The sequence below is a fragment of the Brienomyrus brachyistius genome, chromosome 2, assembly GCF_023856365.1.
Source record: "Brienomyrus brachyistius isolate T26 chromosome 2, BBRACH_0.4, whole genome shotgun sequence".
Classification (NCBI taxonomy): Eukaryota; Metazoa; Chordata; class Actinopteri; order Osteoglossiformes; family Mormyridae; genus Brienomyrus; species Brienomyrus brachyistius.
The window spans coordinates 7,557,407-7,578,542 of NC_064534.1; the positions used below are offsets into that span (position 1 = coordinate 7,557,407).

General features: G+C 53.3%; 1 protein-coding gene across 3 annotated transcripts in view; it reads left to right on the forward strand.

Moving 5' to 3' along the window:
• commd10 (COMM domain containing 10) overlaps window positions 1-21,136 on the forward strand; it is a 36,390-nt gene that overhangs the window by 13,272 nt on the left and 1,982 nt on the right. The window contains exon 6 of one of the 3 annotated variants that reach the window (XM_048999550.1): window positions 10,241-10,348. The exons of the other annotated variants lie outside the window; for them this stretch is intronic. Coding sequence (XP_048855507.1) covers window positions 10,241-10,336 — 96 coding nt within the window. The 3' untranslated portion in view covers window positions 10,337-10,348. Of the gene's footprint in view, window positions 1-10,240; window positions 10,349-21,136 lie in introns of those variants that run through there. 3 annotated transcript variants of the gene reach the window in all.

Here is a 21,136-nt window from a genome sequence, read left to right on the forward strand (position 1 = left end):
GCCTGCTTCCATTTGATTTATCCCCCCGTCGGCTCTTATTAGTGCCCCGTATCCCGGCGGCTGCTGAAACAGCCGGTCTGCGGCCCAGATCAGACGTTGCGTGGATGAAGCCCAAGGCGTGCTTCTGCGGACCGACTTTTGGGAAGAGCTCATGAGTAGATGCGTGCCTGACTATTTAACGGTCTAGTTCTACAGCAGATGGCCTTGACCTGCTTTGCAGACATGTCAGACCGTGTGGGAGGTGTGATACCAGCCCAAACGGGGGCGAGGTACAGTCCGGGCCGGGCTTGCCGCATTCTTGCTTCTGGTTTTCAGCGTGGTGGGGGGTGGAGGGAGTGGGGGGTCGGTGGTGGGTGGTGGGTGGTTGGAGGCATCTCTGAAATCACCGTGATTGTTTAAAGGAGCTGCGGTTGGATGAGTGCAGGGTGGGGGGTATCTCCATCGTGACTGTGCCATCAGACGCTCCTCGCCGAGCTAATGAGTAACGGATCCGGGGATCTGTGTCAGCATATGCTGCCTAATCTAATCCCCTCCACGGCGCCTTGGGAGAAGTCCCAGGAGCCCCTGCGGCTGTGGGTGTGTCCCTCCCTCTGCAGCCCTCGCACAGAGTGGGCGGCCGCATGGCAGGGTGGGGCGGGGCCTGTTTGGGAGCCTCAGGCTGCGGTACCCATCCCGAGAGGGAAAGCAGAACCGAGGTTCCGGGAAGCGTTCTGTGAATGTTCGCGGGAGGACCGTGGAAGGTTCTCATGGCTGTAGCAGGTGAGCTGTTCTCCTGGGAGAACCGTATCTGTGTCACGTCGAGCAAGGAGGAGCTCCGATTGGTGGAGGGATAGCAAATAGCGGGGCTCTGTCTGTGGAGACGAGAGAAAAACTAAAATAATAGGGAAGTATGAGAGATCCAGCGTTCTTGTGTTTGCTGGGCTTTCTGTCAGGGGATTCGCAGTGTCAGCCGATACCCTATTCTCTGGTCAGCCTTTGGAAAAAATCGTACCTTTTCAGGAAGAGCTAAAGGTAGAATGTTACTGCAAAAGTATTTTTATTATTGATATCTTATGGTGTCTTGAAGTCCGTTTTACTTTATTCACATAACACCAAAGGATCACGTCGTCTTTTTCCATGCTACTTTGACAGCGAGATGAGATTCTCGGTCATAAAATGTAAACTGGGGCTCTTACATAGATTATCACACATTACCGCAGACATGCAGTGCACAAGCAGTGCCCTACAGGAATCAAGAATCTCATAACTTTTCTTCGGTTATATGGTCTCTCCATGATTTCATGGGGGTTTTCTGTCATATTCTGCTGACACGCTTTACTGCTCGATGCCATTTTGGGGGATATTAAGACTCCCACAGATGTTGGATTAAAAAAACCCCCAAGGAAATGTCGGCTCCCTGTTTACGTTCTGGTTCTGACGTCGGAGTCGATAAGGCTGTAGCGGTCAGAGGCACCATAAAATCTATTGCCGTTACACCCTGGATCTTCGTAGGAGCTTCTGGTGCCTGTGTTTGTCTCCATACCAGCCTTTCGCTGTATCGTTTTGGTGAAGAAGTCATCCTAGATGGGGTCAGCAGGATGGAATAGTCCTGTGTGCTCGGGATCCAGTACACAATGCACATGCTACTGAGTTGCAGGAAACGGCCGATTTAAGTGTTTACCCAGCGATCCTGCCTTATATGGGGACTGTGAATGGTGTCCCACCAGAGGGGAAATGGAGGATTCTCAAGCAGAACCCTACACGCAAAACTAACACCAGCTGATTACCTGGTGTGTAGGACCACCATGAAGAAGGTTCATGTTTAACTTTGTGCCATTATTCCATGCGTCGCATTACTGTGGTCCTTCGCAACGGTTAGTATTTTACGCTCCTGCTCAGTAGCCCTGGGCCTGTGATAGGGAATCCAAGACATCGGCTGAAAGTCCTCCTGGCTGTATGAACAGCTGAGTTCATGCCCCGCTGCTCAGATGGGTAGAGCTGAAACTGTAATGATATATAACAGGTCTCATTTCATGCTGCCAAAGTATTTTACCTTTGCACCTCTGATTAGACTGAGAGCACCAAGGTGATGGGTTAAAAAAAGAGAAAAAAAAACCCTGCGCTAATTAGCCTCCAAAACTTCTGCCTGCAGATGATTTTTAACCATGCGTAACAATTTCTAGCTGCTGACAATAATCTGCAGGCGCCCACGGGACCCCTAGGTGGTCAGTGTGTTGGGCCGTTGAACTGTATTTTCAGAGGAACCGGTTCACTGATTATCATTAAGCCTGGTACCACAAAAACCAGTGGCGATGCCACTTTAATGAGCCGTCAGCAGATGGAGTGAGATCTCTGCACGGCTCAGCCACCCAGGAGAAGATCTAAGATCACCTGAAGGAGAAATGCAGAAGAAAGGTTCACACTGTGACTCGTCGGAGAAGAGCCTTGTTGTGTTGGAGTCTAGCGGGAGCAAGACTTTCGTGCCCTGGGAGTTGAATGCTGAATCATTAGCCTCTTTTAGAGCAGGCATTTTAGCTGAACCAAGCTTCTATTTTTGTTTCGTTTCAGTACCTGAATTAGCTTATCGACCTACATCTGCATTTGCTCACCTTTGTTTATAAAGTGGGTGCTTCTCTCGAGTGGCTTGAGCCTCAGTGTGTATAAGTGTTAAACATAGAGCATCGTCAGAGCCGCACAGTCGGTAAGGACAGAGGGATTTGCGCTTCATTGTGACCTGTGTGAAATGCTTCTCATAAAACACAGCGTCCTGCCCTTGAAGCCCAGACCCATACAGCTACCTATGCGAATACTTAATAATAGAGGCAACAGGCAAATCTGAAGCCGTGCGTACGTGGCATAGAGAAGAGCGTAAAGAGGGCTGCCTCGTGGATGTGATCAGGCTGCAGTCAGGAGTCGCAGCGCAGCAGATAACTCCACGCAGAGTTTGAAGGACTTTCCTCTGTCGCAACCCGGAATCCGTATCCGTAGCTGGATGATGGCGGCGCTATCGAAAGCCCGCTCTCGGCACGCTCACTCTGCTCCTCTGAGTCACGCACATAGCGGGCGTGCCTCGTAAACTCTGCCCAAACCGAACCCAAAAATGTCTTTGCGTCGTGCATTTAAAGATCTGTACCTCAAAGTTAATGAATTTTCCTTAAGGGACTTTCGTATGAATTCAGAGCCAAACAGGACATGAGCTGCCGTTTTTTTTTAAAGGTCTCTGTCTCAGCCATGGTAAGTCTGTTAGTCGTGGCTGAATGAGGCCTTTGGTTTCTCAGGTCAGCCCTGTGCACCAATAGTTAACACAACACATGGAGACCAAATTCCATGCTGTACACAATGAGACCTTTAATGAGCTCCCAGACCTCCTGGAGTTAGGCTAATCTCCCAGGATGCCAACTCTCACACTGGTTGCATCTCTCTCTCTCTCTCTCTCTCTCTCTCTCTCTCTGTCTCTCTCTCTCGCACACACACACACACAAGCTCTGCTCGTTTGTCTATCCCGTTTTGTACATAATTCGCACATTCCAGATGCTTGAAATGACTTCTGATCTAATTAGTGTATATAAAATATTCTGAGGTCTTTGAAGCGGTTCTGTGTACACATGTATGTATCATACATCATACGCCTTTCATAGACTCCCGTAGCTTTGCTTCGGCTGGTGACAGATGGACAGGGCCTCAAGCAAGAGGTCCACAGGACGCTCAACCACGGTAGCAGCATTACCCCTAATAAGTGGCCGAGCATTCATTCACCTCCGACGTGTTCAAAACAGTGGTAGCTGCGTGAGAAAACCGGCTTCATCCTAGTTTTGAGGAAGAAAGAATCGGGCTTCAGCTCGTCTCTGCGGAAGAATCTGGCTTCAGTTTTCAAGGCGAAGGTATCTGACTTTGTTCCTGCGGAGACGGCAGTTGGGTGTTTTAAGAGACCGTTCTGGTGGGACGGTGGGCTTATGCTCCTAGGATCCATGCAATTCTCTGTATAAACCATAAGAGTGTCCCTTGGTTCAGTCATATGCAGCGCGGGCACTGTGGACCCCTTCCTGGTGGCTTATGGGTATATTTTTTCTGATAGCAGTGTGCTCCCTTGGGTTTCCTCAAGCTACAGGCCGCCGTTTGCCTGGCATTGCCTTCCCCAGCAGTACTATGTTTAGTGGATGGATAGTTTCTTTATCTGTCACGCCCTCCAGGGTGCTCCTGTACACGTTGGAGCTCTGCAGCAAGGTGATGCCATAGGCCTCGGCTTTTTGTTCTGCGCCTGAACCCCAGAGAGCCCTCAGCCTTGGTAAGTGGTTCTGCCGCGGTGAGCGGAGCGGGCAGGCGAAGACTAGGGAGCGGCTGCACGGGGGGAAGGGGACTTGGCGGAGATAAACTGAGAGGAACCTTGGGTGTATTTTTTTAATTTTTTATTTGCGATTCAGCTTCTGGAGCCTCTTGCGGAGGATTGTGCATCCCTGAGGGCCATGTCAGCGGTGAGGGTGCGCCCGCATCTCAGGCTGCTGCGCTCCCGCTCGTCTGCATTAGTGCCGTTTTACGCATGGCCTGCCAGCACCTTCCGTCCTTTTGGGACCTCCTTCGGCAGGAGGAACTCAAGGACCGGTAGCTGAATTATACATCATAGGACATTTAAAGTGCTGCGTCTCGGAGTCGAGTTTGTTTTTCGTTGAGATTAGAGGATTTCGCTCACTTTGTTTACTTCAGAACCATCTAAGAGTTTGTACGGCTGGCTCAGCTGCGTCTTTTCAGTCACGGGAGGTGGCCCTGCACTTGATACGAGCTTTTCATTAGTGACTCGAGTGACAGAATGCTGGGGGGGGGGTCGAGCTCAGATGTGAGGGACTGTACCTAATGCTTCTGGACAGCACCATGTACCAGGCAGTGTGAGCCTAAACCCATCGGCTTTCATGTCCGTATCCTGTTAAAGCAGCATTCCGTTTCATGCTGCCGGAAAAGGCTGTTGGAGTGCCATTTGTAATTAAAATGGATCTCCGCGCGTTTATCCAGTGCTTCTAGAGGGAGAGAAGTGCTCAGTCTGCACTTCACTTTGCCGTACGCTGATTTAATAAGACATGTCACTGGGTACACCAGGATTTTCTAACTGGCTCCGCTGGGGGACTGTGTGTGTGTGGCGTCGTCGACCACACGCTCAGGCTTCCCAGTCGACCGCCTCGGCTCTTTTATTAAAGCACGACACTGGAATCTTCTCGTGGGGAGTCAGGAAGGACTCAAAGAATTGTCCGGTCTTCACGGTCGAGCGTATGAATTGCAAGAGTGCCGGTGTTTACCTACTGACGGCCTCCTTGCCGACAGACACAAAGACGCAACGTCCCCCCCCCGATGAATTTTTCACAATGGACGACCGAACCTGGAACAGTAACCCTGGTAACGGCAGAAATCCGGGGGGGAATCTATTGTGGCTTTTCCAGTTTTGCAGAGAATGCGGCATGCCTGCTTAGGAAACCAAGCATGAACTGTTGAAAAAGTATCATTTATAAAAGTAAAAGCTGGCCCGTCATCAAAGTACAAACGCAAACCATTCTCCTTTTGCAGACTTCTCCCAGTGTGGGTCAGCATGGTACATCTCACGCCCATTGTCTTAGCCTTCGCTAAGAGGGGGTGTAGTTACACCGGAACACCACGTGTGTCGCTGCTGAGCCTTGTGGGATCCGCATGACAGCGGTCGACATGCCCACCCTCAGCTGTCTCCTTTGTGAGAACAGGAGGCGGTCCGACACGAGATTTTGGGTATGGATGTGGTCGAAAATGACAATAGCAATAGCAGAGACATGGGAGTGATGCAAGCAGGGTGCTGTCTGATTGCTTCTGCGAGTCGAGTCAATTCACTGCATGCTGTTTGAGCCTGCTGTCAGGGAGCTCTTAGTAACATTTGGATTCTGCTGTTGAATTTAGATCTGCTGGGTTCTTGGTTCGCAGAGTCGTCTCGGCACTCCTGGTATTGCAGGAGCTCAGGGACGTGTAAGCATGAGACCAGCTGGCTGGGGGCTCGTATGTAAAGCATAGTACCCATGAGCAAAGAACCCAAGGTGTTCGTGTGCAGATCGGAGCACCTGCCACAATGACACAGGTGGCATGACACTCTTATGACCGTAGATGGATGGGGTGTGAATACTGTTAGATCCGCCTGGTTTGGATGGAAGCAGCTGCGAGGGTTAGGGGCTCGGTGGGCTTGGAAGGAACATGGTTTCTCTGGCGTGTTCTGGGCGATGAAGCACCAGATCATTACACCCTGAGGTCGTGATACATGGTAATGACATGATTAACACCCCTCGAGAACCAGTCTGTACTGGTAGACTGACAGAGCTGAGTGAACATCGAGAGAGAATTAGCAAGAGGTCCTGTTGTTTGAAGGAATTGGGGGAGATTCTAAGGAAAGGAGACTTGGGCTGTTGCATGTGTAGATTCTAGCTTTTACAGTAACAGTATGGGGGCTGTGACACTGTCAGCTGGTAAAGTACCCTCTGTTCCAGCACACGCGCCTCCCCCCCCCCACTTTATCCCCTCGTTTCTGGTTGCTGGCTGTGGAGCGCGGGGGGGTTTACATGGTTTTAATAGTCATACATATGCAAACATTATAATCGCTGACTCGTGAATATGTATTAGCCGACTGTATGGCGCATGGCTCATTACACTAGTGATTAACACACCTCAGTCTTAATTGTTCTATAGAGAGAAAGAAAAGAGCTGTAATATATAGACCTGAATGCTTTTTTTTCAGCAGGTACTGTATGCATTTGGGAGTTTTGTCTGAATATGACAAACTGTCCTTAAAGCTTTTATTCCTGTCAGCCTGAGAGTTCATCTGAGAATAATCCTTTCCAAACATGTTAGATAAATCTTAACCCGGGAGTCTTGTCGATGATCTTTAAGTGGGGATGATTGCAGTTCGGCACGGTGTGTGCGGCTCTCAGCCACAGATGTATGTTCTGGAACATCGTGTGGACCTGCTCGCTTTGTGGGAGGCCCGTTCCGCCAATCCTCTTTTCGCCATCCCCGACGAGGCTCTGATTAGACACACAGGCACGCAAGCCGTGCATTTACATTCCGAGCAGAACTGGGCCATTCCTCCAGGGCCACTCTGGGTCTCCGGGTCCGGCTCCGGGTCGTCCGCAGACAGCAGAATTACGAGGTGGCGAGGAGGAGTTCCGAGCCCTTTTTCTTGCCTCTTTCCGGCGCCGGACGGGGAGAGGCGAGGGAAGCCCTAGTGTTGCTTTTCCCTGAGAAGATCACAGCCAAAGCGGCTGTATTTCCTGTGCTTGCTGCTGTTCAGGAGGCGCCATGAACAAAGGGTTTTACTTTAATATGGAAATGCCTCCGCCGTGTTACCGGTACTGTTTACGTGTCTGTGCTAATGACCCATCTGCTCCGCAGGTACTTCACCATGACAGGTCTGCCGTACTGTGCCGCGTGGGCGGACGGGGTCACACACGTGCCATTGCTACCCGTTTTATCGTCTCGCTCTCAAACGTTGCCCGTCCATGTCCGGGTGCTTCCCAAAGGACCAGTGACAGAGATTAAAAATTGGGGGGCGACTGCATCGAGTGATAGACGTTGGGTTTATCCAAAAGACCAAGGCCTCTGGGTCCATCGGAAATGAATGGATGGGGTAATGGAGTGGCCAGAAGCCAGCCTGATCCAGTCGCAGCAGAGATTAGCGGAACTTCCTTGACAGCCTGATCCAGTCGCAGCAGAGATTAGCGGAACTTCCTTGCTAGCCCGATCCAATCACAGCAGAGATGTGTGGATCTTCCTTGCTAGCCCGATCCAATCACAGCAGAGATTAGCAGAACTTCCTTGCTAGCGTGATCCAATCACAGCAGAGATTAGTGGATCTTCCTTACTAGCGTGATCCAATCACAGCAGAGATTAGCAGAACTTCCTTGCTAGCCCGATCCAATCACAGCAGAGATTAGTGGATCTCCCTTGCTAGCCCGATCCAATCACAGCAGAGATTTGTGGGTCTTCCTTACTAGCGTGATCCAATCACAGCAGAGATTAGCAGCTGTGCCTTTAGGTGAGGCCCGTCCTGTGCCAGTTGAGTCTCCAGCTGGGTGAATGGATAAACAGTAAAATGACCTCCATATTTGCCAATGTTATGGCATCAGTTAAAAGAGGCACACACACCCTGGCCAATCTGTGACACACTGCTGCTCTCCTGTAACATTCGCTCTGCGAAGGGAGCCATCATGAAACCGAGAGCCCAGGCTTTCCTATCTGCTCGTTCGTCTCCCAACTGTTCTGCCTTAAGATGCTTCGCGGCTGGCTCGCAGTGTCCTAGCAACCGACCCCCCTGCAAGCCCGTCCGTGTCCGCGTTCTCTCTCCAGCGCCCCGCTCCAGTGACACGCCAGATGGCCCGGTCTGCTGGAAATGTGCTCTCCGCTCTTAAGGGTGGGCCCGCATGGACTGGGACCCAGGGCGGGGGGGGGCGATGGATCACTGGCACAAACATAAAGGCCTGGGACTGAGAGGAAGCAGGAGAGCGCGCGTGTTTGCCCCCTGCACCTGGGTGCGGCGATCCCTGAAAACACCGTCTGAGGGGCTGTGTGTTGGCCCAGCTGTTTGCAACATGCTTGCAGCTGTCTCCCCCATGCCACCTCTTGTTCCCATGTCCCCATCCTGTTTTCCGGTGGTGAGCTCTGCTCGCTCAGAGTGATGCTCCCCTCCTTGACTGTCCCTTTGTCGAGTCCTCCCTGGTTCCGATCGTCAAACGCACACACGACAGGTTCGGAGGTTGCCTTGAAAGTGGGCTTGCCGTGTGACTTGGAATACAAAGATTGAGGTGTAGGCAAAAGGGTCCTCCCTGACTGGTTTATCAGGACAGACGTCTCTGTCGACGTTAATTGTTATCAGCAGGGGATAACAGCAGGCTCTGCGTGTGGGTCCTGCCTGAGTACTAACCATTTTTCCATCCCGCTCAGGAGGAGATGGGCCTTTAACTGTCTCTTCCTCACGCAGTTAGCGGTAGCCTTTTAATACACTGACGAACTGGTGCCCCGCAGCTTATTAGAGGAAGATGTATGGATTGGCGAACGCTGCCAAGCTCAGGGCACCAGAGACGTGCAAACAGACTTGTGGATCCGCCTCTGCCTCTGTGCAGTATCATGCAGTAGAGCACTTTCCCCGTGCTGTAAAAAGGCCAGGAGTTGTGTTATCTTTTAGTCGGTGTGGAGTCTGTTAGGAGCCGTTTGCTGGGAACCTGCTGTCATCCATGACTCGATCGCCACCTCTCCTTTGTCTAGGAGCTTCGCCATATCGTCCATCATCTTCTGAATCTCTTCTAAACCCAAACAAGTACGGGCAGGTGGACGCATCAGCAGAAAGTGACACGGTAACTGCCTTGGTCAAGATGAAACTAAAGAAGGGGTTCCTGTCGTCCAAGTAAATGAGTTCCGGTGAGGATGTGACCTTCGGCAAAGGTTCCTCCTCCAGGTGGAGAGATGTCAGGCTGGCGTCTGTTTAATGTAATGTGTGGTACTGAGTAAGCACCAAGGGCGAAGGATGGAACAGCTGGTCGTTTTGAGAGAACGCTGGAAGGCGGCCTGGTCAGGTATGAAGCAAGTCCCATCCTTTTGGCTTGAGCCTCTGCAGTGTGTTGGGGAAAAAGGACAGCAATCGGGCAGGTGAAGGGCTAGACCGTGACAAAGAGGGCGGCCTGTGTTAACCTGCGGGGGGGGGGGACATCGACTGGGTGTGGTGGATGCAGATGTCAGAGGAACTGCTCCAGTTGCTTCCCTCAAACATGGTGCCTGTCATGTCAGCAAACCCCCCCCGTCGCAGTGCTGTGAGTGTCTTTCTACCCGCATCAATTATGGAAAGGATCAGCACTAAGTCTGTCATTACTGCTGAAACTGGGAGAAGAACGGAGACCAGCTAGCGGGTCTGTGTCAGCCGCATCGTGGCAGGGAGAGGATGAAGAGAGGCTTTGACCCGATCCAGGCGCCGGTTTAATAAGGTCCTGCAAGTTTCGATAAGAAGCACAGCCTCGAACCCAAACAAGACGCTGCCTTGTGCAGAGTAATGAAGAGATAAAAATATGGGGGGGGGAGATGGGGCGTACCGTCTTGCAATTACTCCTGCTTGGCACTTTTCTCACCCTTACATCAGAAGTTTCCAGAATCCATTTAGTCACAGCTGTGCTGGGGAAAAGTACTTAAAGAGGGCAATTTCGACCTCCTTACTTATACCTCAAATACGGCGAGGAAGTCAGTGTTTTTATATGCACATCTGCCCACTCCCCGCCAGGCTGAGACGCATCCATCGTGGGAGGCGGGGCTTTGCCGTTTCTGGAAGGAGCCGCTGTCTTGCCCCGGAGGCCTCTGTGCAGCTCGTGGGAAATAGATTTGCTGAGGAGTAAGTTGCACTCCCATTTATCTTTTTATTCATTGAACTGGTGCATAGGTCGCCGTTTGACTGTGACGCAGCGCCAGCGTCTCGTTAACAGCCCGCCACGTTAGTCATTTAATTACTGAGAGTGTCAGAGGCACCTGAGTACGGCCAGTGGTTCTGCATTCATCTCGGCACAGGTAAAATCCAGTGTGGTTCGTTGTTGGGCTCCAAGGACGGGGGACTCCCCGTCCGTGAGGGAGAGGGCCGGCGGCGCTGAACGCTGCCGAGGTTCTGTCGGGAAAGACAAACTGCGAAACGGCCAGAAGAAAGTGGATCACTTGGTCTTGGAGCCAGTTCTGTCGACCTTGTAAACTCCTGCAGGTTCTTGACTCTTGCTGGTACCAGTGCTTGTGTGTGTGTGTGTGTGTGTGTGTGTGTGTGTGTGTGTGTGTGTGTGTGGTACCAAACTCGCAGCTGAAGGAGACGACCTGTGGAGATGGGGGTGGGTTGGGGGGGGGGGCTTTTAATTCAGCAAACTACAGCAGCAGGAGGCCGTCGTGGTGCCCAGGGACGGTATATAATAGCACCATCCTGAAAAAGTACAGCATGCGGTGCTTAAACGGAGCTGAGAAGATGGTGACTCACTCCAGCTGCGTCTTCCTGGATGTTCCACGCCGGCGAGCTCTCCTTATCGCCCGCCTGCCCGCCCGCGCCTTGTTGTCACGGCGATGCAATAGGGGAGACCCTTTGAACTTCATATCAAGCAGCCCTGTGAATGTTGTCAGATGGTGTGTGCTTCGCTGCCGTGCAGAGGAGTTTTGAAGGAACTCTGCTTTTGTTGCAGGACCTGGTGGGACCCTGTGTGATCTGGTGCAGTGCGCTGTGAGGCACTCTGCAGGGCCTGAAAGTGGCACTGCGCTAGGGTTACGTACGTGGGTGCGTGCGTGCGTGCGTGCGTGCGTGCATGCGTGCGTGCGTGTGCGTGCGTGTGCATGCGTGCGTGTGCGTGGTCGTCTGTTTGTCGCTTTGTGCACAGTCTGGACTTAATGGATTCCACGTCATGTGTGAAGATTTCCACTGGCACCGATTATCCTCTTATGTGCCACAGATGTACGCTGACCCAGAATGCCTCGGGACTGGGACGCTCTGTAGCAGGACATGTACACACAAGCCTGTGAAGGGCTCGTCAAGGTACCCGGTACACCGGAGTGCCGGTGTTTGGACCAGGGGATGGACCTTGAATTCCGGCAAAGAAAAACGTCTTTCTGAGTGGGGGAGGGACTCCAGGTACACACATGCACATGTACTAGGTAATTATACTCATCAGTACAGCTTCTTGGGGCTGACCCTCTAACGATCCACATGGGTTGAAAGGTCATATGGTACGCGAGGAGGCAGTGTGTCCAAGTCTGCGGCCTGTGAGTAGTGTGCCATAATGGGGCCCTAAGCCTGAGCAGAGCCTCTCCCTCAGTCTCCGTCCCTCAGTCTCCCTTCCTCAGTCTCCGTCCCTCAGTCTCCCTTCTTAGTCTCCGTCCCTCAGAGCCCCTTCCTCAGTCTCCGTCCCTCAGAGCCCCTTCCTCAGTCTCCCTTCCTCAGTCTCCCTTCCTCAGTCTCCGTCCCTCGGAGCCCCTCCCTCAGTGCCCGTCCCTCGGAGCCCCTCCCTCAGTGCCCGTCCCTCGGAGCCCCTCCCTCAGTGCCCGTCCCTCGGAGCCCCTCCCTCAGTGCCCGTCCCTCGGAGCCCCTCCCTCAGTGCCCGTCCCTCGGAGCCCCTCGCTGACACCTGTATTCTATTCTGTATTTTCTTTCCCTTGGTTCCACCTGAATGTTCCCCACACGCTCACTATTCTCCTGGAATCAGTTTTCAGCAGACGGTCCCATCGTCTATCCCAGGGGGCACCCGCCTGCCTGTCCTGCGTCTCGGCAGGCTGACAGTGTAGCCGCGGTGTAGCGATGGGTGCCTGGCCGGGGGCGTGATGAGGCATGCCAGTTTGCCAGCCCGCCCCCTTTTTGGTAATTGCACAGAAGGTCATTAGCCAGGTGTGGGTGTCTGTGGGTGGGGTTAGTCAGGTGATGAGTTCATTTACTCTCCCGTGTCTAATGGCATAAAGTGGACTTCAGGCCACTCACACACGCCTGCGACTCAGTGATCCTACCCCGACTCAGTGATCGTTTTGTTTTCCTGTGTGTTTCCCTCATTATGGCTGTATTTTGGTTCAGTTGGTCGGGTGAGAACTTTTAATGAGGAGTATCCTATAGTTCCCCCTTTGCTAATCTGGAAATGTGCATCGCACTGCGCTCCTGTATGCTGATGTGCTTTTAATCTGACGCCTCCGAGGAGTCCTAATGAGGGTGTCCTGTATTCGTCAAACAGGTGCATTGTGGGAAAATGGGAGGGTACGCCTCACCTGTACTGTTTTCTGATGAGATGCACTGCCCTTTGTGGGGGCAAATCTGAAACAAGGTGAACGGACTTTAATAGCACGCTGGGCGATATAAAATGGTTACGATTCAGTCAAAGCGTGAGGACAGAACACTATGTGTGTGTGTTTATGTATGTGTGTGTGTGTTTATGTATGTGTGTGTGTGTTTATATATGTGTGTGTGTGTTTGTGGGGCTGGTGTGTGTGTGCGCGCATCCTTGTGTGTGTGTGGGTGTGTGCGTGCGTGCGTGCGTGCGTGCGTGCGTGCGCGTGCGTGCGTGCGTGCGTGTGTGTGTGTGTGTGTGTGTGTGTGTGTGTGTGTGTGTGTGTGTGTGTGTGTGTGTTACCCATCCTGATGGATCCCAGCTGCTAATGCTCAGAAACCTCTGAGTTCTGATGCTCTTTGAAAGCATTTTTCATCCTGCAGGTATTTTCAAGGCAACGGAAACGTGCTTCTTATCCGGAGGAGTGCCTCTTAAACCTGCTTTCCCCAAACCCTGCTGCTGTCACTGCTAATCGTGCCTTGGTAATTAATTTATCCGTTTGATTGCAGTCAAAATGGTGAAATGTGCCATCTAAGGATTTGTGAGTGTGAAGGCGTCGGATTTTGAAAAATAAAAAGTAAATAAGATGCGTGTGTATATATAATCTTTCTCTCTGTTAAATATCTGTATTTGCAAAAAGGGCTTCATCTGCCTAATTCTCGCGATTAGTTCACCAAGCGCGGCAAAAATGATCCGAACTTATTTTGATTGCTCAAATCCTTACTGCCACCCATGCATAATTTATGATGGGAATAATTCCTTATACCGAGGACTATATTTAGAAAATGGCTGGATAAAAACACGAGCAGATGCACAAGTTTTTTCCAAGTCTTTATCAAAGGGAAACGAGTCTTGTTCGTTATTAATTTGCATGTATCTGGGGCACTGCGTGGCGCTCGCCGGGTGGGCACCCGGGTGGGCACCCGGGCCGTGCCGATGCCGCTCCAGTGGAGAGCTCTGCTCGGACCAGCCTCAGCCCTCCACGCCGACATCTGGGCCGTCCCCCGGGCATGCTGCGCTCTCAGTACCCAGAAGCTCACAGCATATGCTAAGCGGGGACAGGCTCTTTCTAGGAAGGAGGAGCCTGTTGCCGCTGCGGCCCACCAGCGCCCCGTGTGGCGCCCCCCTCTGGCAGACGTACCAACTCCAAGGGAAGACTGTCAACGCAGGGGCATCCAGGCAACCGGCGTGACGCAGTGCAGCCCCGTCCTCGTCCCTCGGATGAGTGTTCATGTGAGCACCCTCGGGAGCATGGGACCCTCGTGGGAGTCGAGGGGTGCTGGGGGAGCCCGCGTCTTTATGCGGGGCTCGTGGGAAAGTGCGCGGCCGGTCAGCTCCCACGGGCTCCGCCATTCTCTGCTCCGATGCGGGCGCGTCACAGACGGCCCCACCGGGTCCCTCCTGACGGCCGGGAACGGCGGTAATCCAGAGAGTTCCAGTGGCCCGGACAAAAAGGGGAGGGAGAGCTGGAAGTGGGCCCCAGATTGTGCTGTGGGGACACCGGTGTTGCCTCCTTCCCTGACCCCTCCCCACCCCCCCCACCCCCAGGGTGTCCCCGGAAGCAGAGCATGTCAGAGAAGCGGTCACGTCCCGGTACTGTTGTCCGTCAGGACACAGAGACCCCACCGCTGAGATGAATGGTTTCTGTGTCCCCCCGCCCATTCCCATGTTCTGCGGGATGCTTGTGGGGGTCCTGGGGGGGTGGGGGGGTTAGGTGACGCTCAGCGGCCATGCAGTGATGAGGCCGCCGCTGAATGGCGGCTCTGTCCCAGGGGCCCCAGTTTCCACGGGCCTCTGAATGCAGCCCGTCCGACAGCTCGGGCCTTTGTGTTGGCCGTTGCGCTTCAGTGTGTTACTGTACTGAAAAAGAGTGTGAGAATCTGTGCTGGGAGAGCGTGCGGCTAGCTCCGGGGGGGGGCACCCGGGGGACAAAGGCCCCGTTCCTCCCCCCCGTTCCCAAAATCAGAATGGCAGCGCTAATACCTCGGACCCGCCTAGATTCTCTGCATCCCGAGCCCCCCGGTAATCGTGTTTCTTTTGTTGGCGGGCAGCCTGGGTGCAGTGTCCTGCCTTCTCCAGGGTGGGGCATGTATCTGTTTGTGGTGCCACTAGGGGAGGAGCCTCAGCACTTCCTGCCCAGTTCGTGGTGGGGGGGCCGGTGACATTCGTCGGTCGACCGTGGAGCTGGGCCTGCTCGTCGTTTTATTTGCATGTTATTTCCGTGTCGTTCACGTGTCCCATGCAGCGCTCAAGTCCCACAAGCTGACGTGGCTTCAGCCCCATGCTGTCGGGGCGGGTTCTGGTTCCGTGCCGTCCTCCCGGGTCCAAACGCAGCATGTGGCGTTCCCCTGCCAGCTCCGACTCAGGCCTGCAGGAAACCCAGTGCGGCCGTGCTGATGACGAGTGAGTCCCCTTCCTCCCGTGGTGTTTGTTTTCGGGCCGCTCTGGCGTCTCGGGTCCCCCTCGCTGTTTGTGTTCCCTGTCGCCTGAGCGGACCTTTGCCATGCTTCGGGGGAATTGGCCCGGCCTTCATCAGGCGACGGTCAGATGGGGTAGTGGATGGTTGCCTGCCTCCCTCCGCCAGCCTGTGTTTATGCCGGAGATGGCTCTGTGACCCCAGGGCGGTTCCCATTTTGAGGGCCAAGCCGTGGCATTCCGTGTTGGTCAGAGTATCGCGCTGTTCTCTCCGAAAATGACATTGGGGGGGGGGGGGGGGGGGGGGGTTGGCTGAGGGAGCCCACTGACGCAATGATCCGGGAGCCCACGGACCACGTCGGCAGAGCGTGTCCAATCCACACGGTTGGTCAGGTTCCACGTGGCTCGTCCTCCTCACCCAGAGACGTAAATGCCACTGCTTCCCCCTCATCGGCAGTGACCCGGTCAGGAGACGGCGTCCTGGTTTCCACTTGGCGGGGGGCCGTCCCGGTGGTCCTGTTGGCTGCTTTTGCGGAGCTGTTTGCAGAGGGGGGCCCAACCGTTACCATGGTGTGACCAGTCGCTTCTCTTTGTGGGGTTAGGGGGTAAGACCGCAAATCAGATCACTCCTCATCTTGGATGTTTGTTTCTCCTGTTCTGCGAGCGAAGTCGATCACGTTGATGGCGTGAGTGGATTGCGTTTCGGGGAGGTTCCTCCAGGCGTCTGCCCTGCCTCACGCTGTTCCTCGTGTCCTCATAAGGAGCGTAAGTTCCGCCTGATCCTGGCCTGCCTGTTCACCTCCAGGCCGTGCTGAACCTCCTGGCCTGTGCTTGCACAGCTGGCTGAGTCATAGTGCTTTTATTTGTATTTAAGCTCCTTTATGAAGTGGTGCCCTCACAATGGCTCCCCTGTGGCGAGGACAGACCATCCTGTGTCAGTCGTCTCTTGGCATCTCTCGGTCTGCTGTTGTAACCGGCCTGCGCCTGGCTCTCTAAGCATCGCGTAACGTGGCTCAGCCCGGCCGCCCGCGGTGACATCTTCGTTCCGGGCGGCCGCACGCAGGTGTGCGTGGGCAGGTGAGACGTCATGGCCCCAGGCTCCGCTGGCCTGCACGTGAGGTCACCACGTCCTGCCTTGCTCAGCCCTGGCCAAGCTGTGAATTTCCTGCAGGAAAATCCATCGGCATGCAAATGGGATGAACGATTTATCATAAACACACAGAGAAAGCCCAAATGAGTGATATCATGGCAGTGAAATTGCCTGGTGGGAGTTGGGTGATCTGCGGTTGCATCTTTCCCCCCGCGGTCCCCATTCCTCTTTCCCATCCCCCTCTATTCCTCCCCTCACCTCACTTTTTTGTGTCATTTTCCCCTCTGTGGTCTTATTTATCTGTCACTCTCACCGGAGCGTGTAAGCGCTCCCACACAAACACAGCAACACAGACACACATGCCTGTTTTCTGAGAGACGGGGGCTGCTCGTCTCAAACTTCTGTTCTTTTATCTTCCACCTTAGAGATGTGAATCGGTTTAATTGACAAAAGCTGGTTTTGGAGTGACTTATTCCTGGAGCAGTCTGAGGTGATGTGCAGGAGCCACCTGAGGCATTTCTGACCGCGACAAAGGCTGCAAGATAGAGGTCCACATGCTCACCTCGCTTTGGAGGGGGAGGAAGGAGGCGCCAGCCGAGGGGGGGCGAGGGGGGGGGATTTTGAACTGAGCCGGAGACAACAGGGTAGTAGAGCAAGGAGAGGTTTTGAGAGCACGGTGTCCATGGCAACCAGTTAACTGGGGTGTCCGGGGTTTTATTCATAATTAAGAATGTTTGTGGAGCAGGGAGGGCTGCCAGGAAGCAACTGCTCTGCCATGCCTCCATCAAAACCTTTGCCGTACTTTGACAAGACATCGGCGTGTGTTGGTTTAGCTGCCTGAAGTATATGCTGATGGGGGGGGGAAGCAGTTCTTTCTGCTGGGAAACAAGAAATAATGAGAAGCACAGGCCTGTGCAGGAACGCTGCGCGCTGTCACGCTGCACGTGTGCGTCTGCGCTCTGCATTAGACGGGCGCTAATGTGCGAAACGGCTTGATTTCTCCCGACCCTCCGCTTTTACCAGCACACTGTAAACACTGGCCGCATGCATCGGAGCAGAAACGCGGCCAGACTGCAGAGAGCGTCACGCTTGGAGTGAAACCCCAAATGCGTTTCACGGCAAGAGCGCATTCTCGTCAGCGTGCTGACACGGCGTGGAGGTTTACCTGCTCTGGGGGGGGGTGGGGACTGTTGGTGGGGGGGAGGCGTTCTCAATGTGTCATGCCACTCTGAAAGGCATTACTTGTGGAAAAAAATGCATTAGAGATTAACGGCTTATAAAATTAATGTGGAAGAAAAAAATCTATATTGAACTAAACATTCTATGAATTTTTAATTAGGAGGCAATTTAGAGTGGCTTGGTTAAGAGGAACTAATACAGGTGTGTCATGTGGGGGGGGGGGGGTAATGTGTAAATGTGTAAATGGGGGGTAGTGTGTAAAGGGGCCCCAAAATGGAGGCGGGGGTGCTACAGCAATGTATCAGGTCGGGGGGGTAATAGTGTGTAAAGGGGCCCCAAAATGGAGGCGGAGAGCTACAGCAATGTATCAGGTCGGGGGGGTAATAGTGTGTAAAGGGGCCCCAAAATGGAGGCGGGGAGCTACAGCAATGTATCAGGTCGGGGGGGTAATAGTGTGTAAAGGGGCCCCAAAATGGAGGCGGGGAGCTACAGCAATGTATCAGGTCGGGGGGGTAATAGTGTGTAAAGGGGCCCCAAAATGGAGGCGGGGAGCTACAGCAATGTATCAGGTCGGGGGGGTAATAGTGTGTAAAGGGGCCCCAAAATGGAGGCGGGGAGCTACAGCAATGTATCAGGTCGGGGGGGTAATAGTGTGTAAAGGGGCCCCAAAATGGAGGCGGGGAGCTACAGCAATGTATCAGGTCGGGGGGGTAATAGTGTGTAAAGGGGCCCCAAAATGGAGGCGGGGAGCTACAGCAATGTATCAGGTCGGGGGGGTAATAGTGTATAAAGGGGCCCCGAAATGGAGGCGGGGAGCTACAGCAGTGCATCAGGTCGGGGGGGTAATAGTGTGTAAAGGGGCCCCAAAATGGAGGCGGAGAGCTACAGCAATGTATCAGGTCGGGGGGGTAATAGTGTGTAAAGGGGCCCCAAAATGGAGGCGGAGAGCTACAGCAATGTATCAGGTCGGGGGGGTAATAGTGTGTAAAGGGGCCCCAAAATGGAGGCGGGGAGCTACAGCAATGTATCAGGTCGGGGGGGTAATAGTGTGTAAAGGGGCCCCAAAATGGAGGCGGGGAGCTACAGCAATGTATCAGGTCGGGGGGGTAATAGTGTGTAAAGGGGCCCCAAAATGGAGGCGGGGTGCTACAGCAATGTATCAGGTCGGGGGGGTAATAGTGTGTAAAGGGGCCCCAAAATGGAGGCGGGGAGCTACAGCAATGTATCAGGTCGGGGGGGTAATAGTGTGTAAAGGGGCCCCAAAATGGAGGCGGAGAGCTACAGCAATGTATCAGGTCGGGGGGGTAATAGTGTGTAAAGGGGCCCCAAAATGGAGGCGGGGAGCTACAGCAATGTATCAGGTCGGGGGGGTAATAGTGTGTAAAGGGGCCCCAAAATGGAGGCGGGGAGCTACAGCAATGTATCAGGTCGGGGGGGTAATAGTGTGTAAAGGGGCCCCAAAATGGAGGCGGGGAGCTACAGCAATGTATCAGGTCGGGGGGGTAATAGTGTGTAAAGGGGCCCCAAAATGGAGGCGGGGAGCTACAGCAATGTATCAGGTCGGGGGGGGTAATAGTGTGTAAAGGGGCCCCAAAATGGAGGCGGGGAGCTACAGCAATGTATCAGTTCGGGGGGGGTAATAGTGTGTAAAGGGGCCCCAAAATGGAGGCGGGGAGCTACAGCAATGTATCAGGTCGGGGGGGTAATAGTGTGTAAAGGGGCCCCAAAATGGAGGCGGGGAGCTACAGCAATGTATCAGGTCGGGGGGGTAATAGTGTATAAAGGGGCCCCAAAATGGAGGCGGAGAGCTACAGCAATGTATCAGGTCGGGGGGGTAATAGTGTGTAAAGGGGCCCCAAAATGGAGGCGGGGAGCTACAGCAATGTATCAGGTCGGGGGGGTAATAGTGTGTAAAGGGGCCCCAAAATGGAGGCGGGGAGCTACAGCAATGTATCAGGTCGGGGGGGTAATAGTGTGTAAAGGGGCCCCAAAATGGAGGCGGGGAGCTACAGCAATGTATCAGGTCGGGGGGGTAATAGTGTGTAAAGGGGCCCCAAAATGGAGGCGGGGAGCTACAGCAATGTATCAGGTCGGGGGGGTAATAGTGTGTAAAGGGGCCCCAAAATGTAGGCGGGGAGCTACAGCAATGTATCAGGTCGGGGGGGTAATAGTGTGTAAAGGGGCCCCAAAATGGAGGCGGGGAGCTACAGCAATGTATCAGGTCGGGGGGGTAATAGTGTGTAAAGGGGCCCCAAAATGGAGGCGGGGAGCTACAGCAATGTATCAGGTCGGGGGGGTAATAGTGTGTAAAGGGGCCCCAAAATGGAGGCGGGGAGCTACAGCAGTGCATCAGGTCGGGGGGGTAATAGTGTATAAAGGGGCCCCGAAATGGAGGTGGGGAGCTACAGCAATGTATCAGGTCGGGGGGGTAATAGTGTGTAAAGGGGACTCACAGTGGAGGCGGGGAGCTACAGGGGTGTCGTTTTTGGGGCATGATAGAAGGAGAGCTGAAATAGAGGTGAAGGTACCGTAGTGAGAAAAGCGTAAAAATACTAGACTTGGGGGGGTGAGGGGTGACAGGTCATGTGACTGTTACACCTGTCCACCTGCTCAGATGGGAGTGAAAACACGGGTGTTGAAAGGAGCGAGACGTGTGAGGAAAGATGAGGAGACCTTGTGAGGTCCTCAGTGTGCTGCAGGCCACCTCTGCGGAAAGGCCACCGCACACAACACCCCGCTCTGGAAATAGCAGTTTGTCACACAGCAGCATAAGATAATGCATGGCTGATGGGAAGAGATATTTCACAATCCATTCCCATACCTTCTTCGCTTCCATCTTTTACGCCGTAGTGGAATTCACTGGAGAAATGATTTTTTTTTTATGTAATTGTTTGTATTTGCGACTGATTTCTGTTCAGTGTGGTTGGTTATCTAGTTTCAGTCCTGTGAGTGAAATTGAGCACCAGTTTTAGTTTTCATATGTATTATTTATTGGTCTGGTTTCTTTTTCATATATGTGTTTATTGCCATTTTTTATCAAATGATTTGTATTGAATTGAATGTAACTGGTAATTACTGGCCCATCCTCTTTCCACACTCCTCCAGGAGTCAGTGATGTGGGCCGTAAAATTTCAGCTCATTCTGAGAAATAATTCATGAAGTGTTTTTTTGTGTCAGATTTCTTCCTTTTGGGTAAAGAAAAAATAATAAAAATAAAAATAAAAGACCCGAAGAAGCTGGGAAGCGCGGCTGCCTGTGGGCTGAGGTCCAGCAGCTCGTTAGCGGAGCCAGAGGCAGCCGGGTGCTCGACTCGCAGGCTCCATTGAGGAGGATGCTGCTCGGATCCGGGGCGGACCGCGCTGCATGGATGGAGAGCCTTCCTGCTGGGATTTCCGGCCGTGATCTAGTCGCCTGTTGGGTTCTGCTCTGGGCTTGTCAGGTCCTGGTAGCCTGACACGAAGCCGCTGATATAATGGGCGCGAAGTGTTTTCAGCTGCTTTTACTTAGCTAACGTCTCCTGAGACATTTCATCCCCTCCATCCTAAGCTGTTGCCATGAAGAAGATCCACGGCCGATGACGTGGGAGGTTCTCAAAGACCTTGTCGCAGCATTTATTGGCCCGCCAACCATGTCGTCAGTAATTAGTGCCGTAAAGATGTTTTTC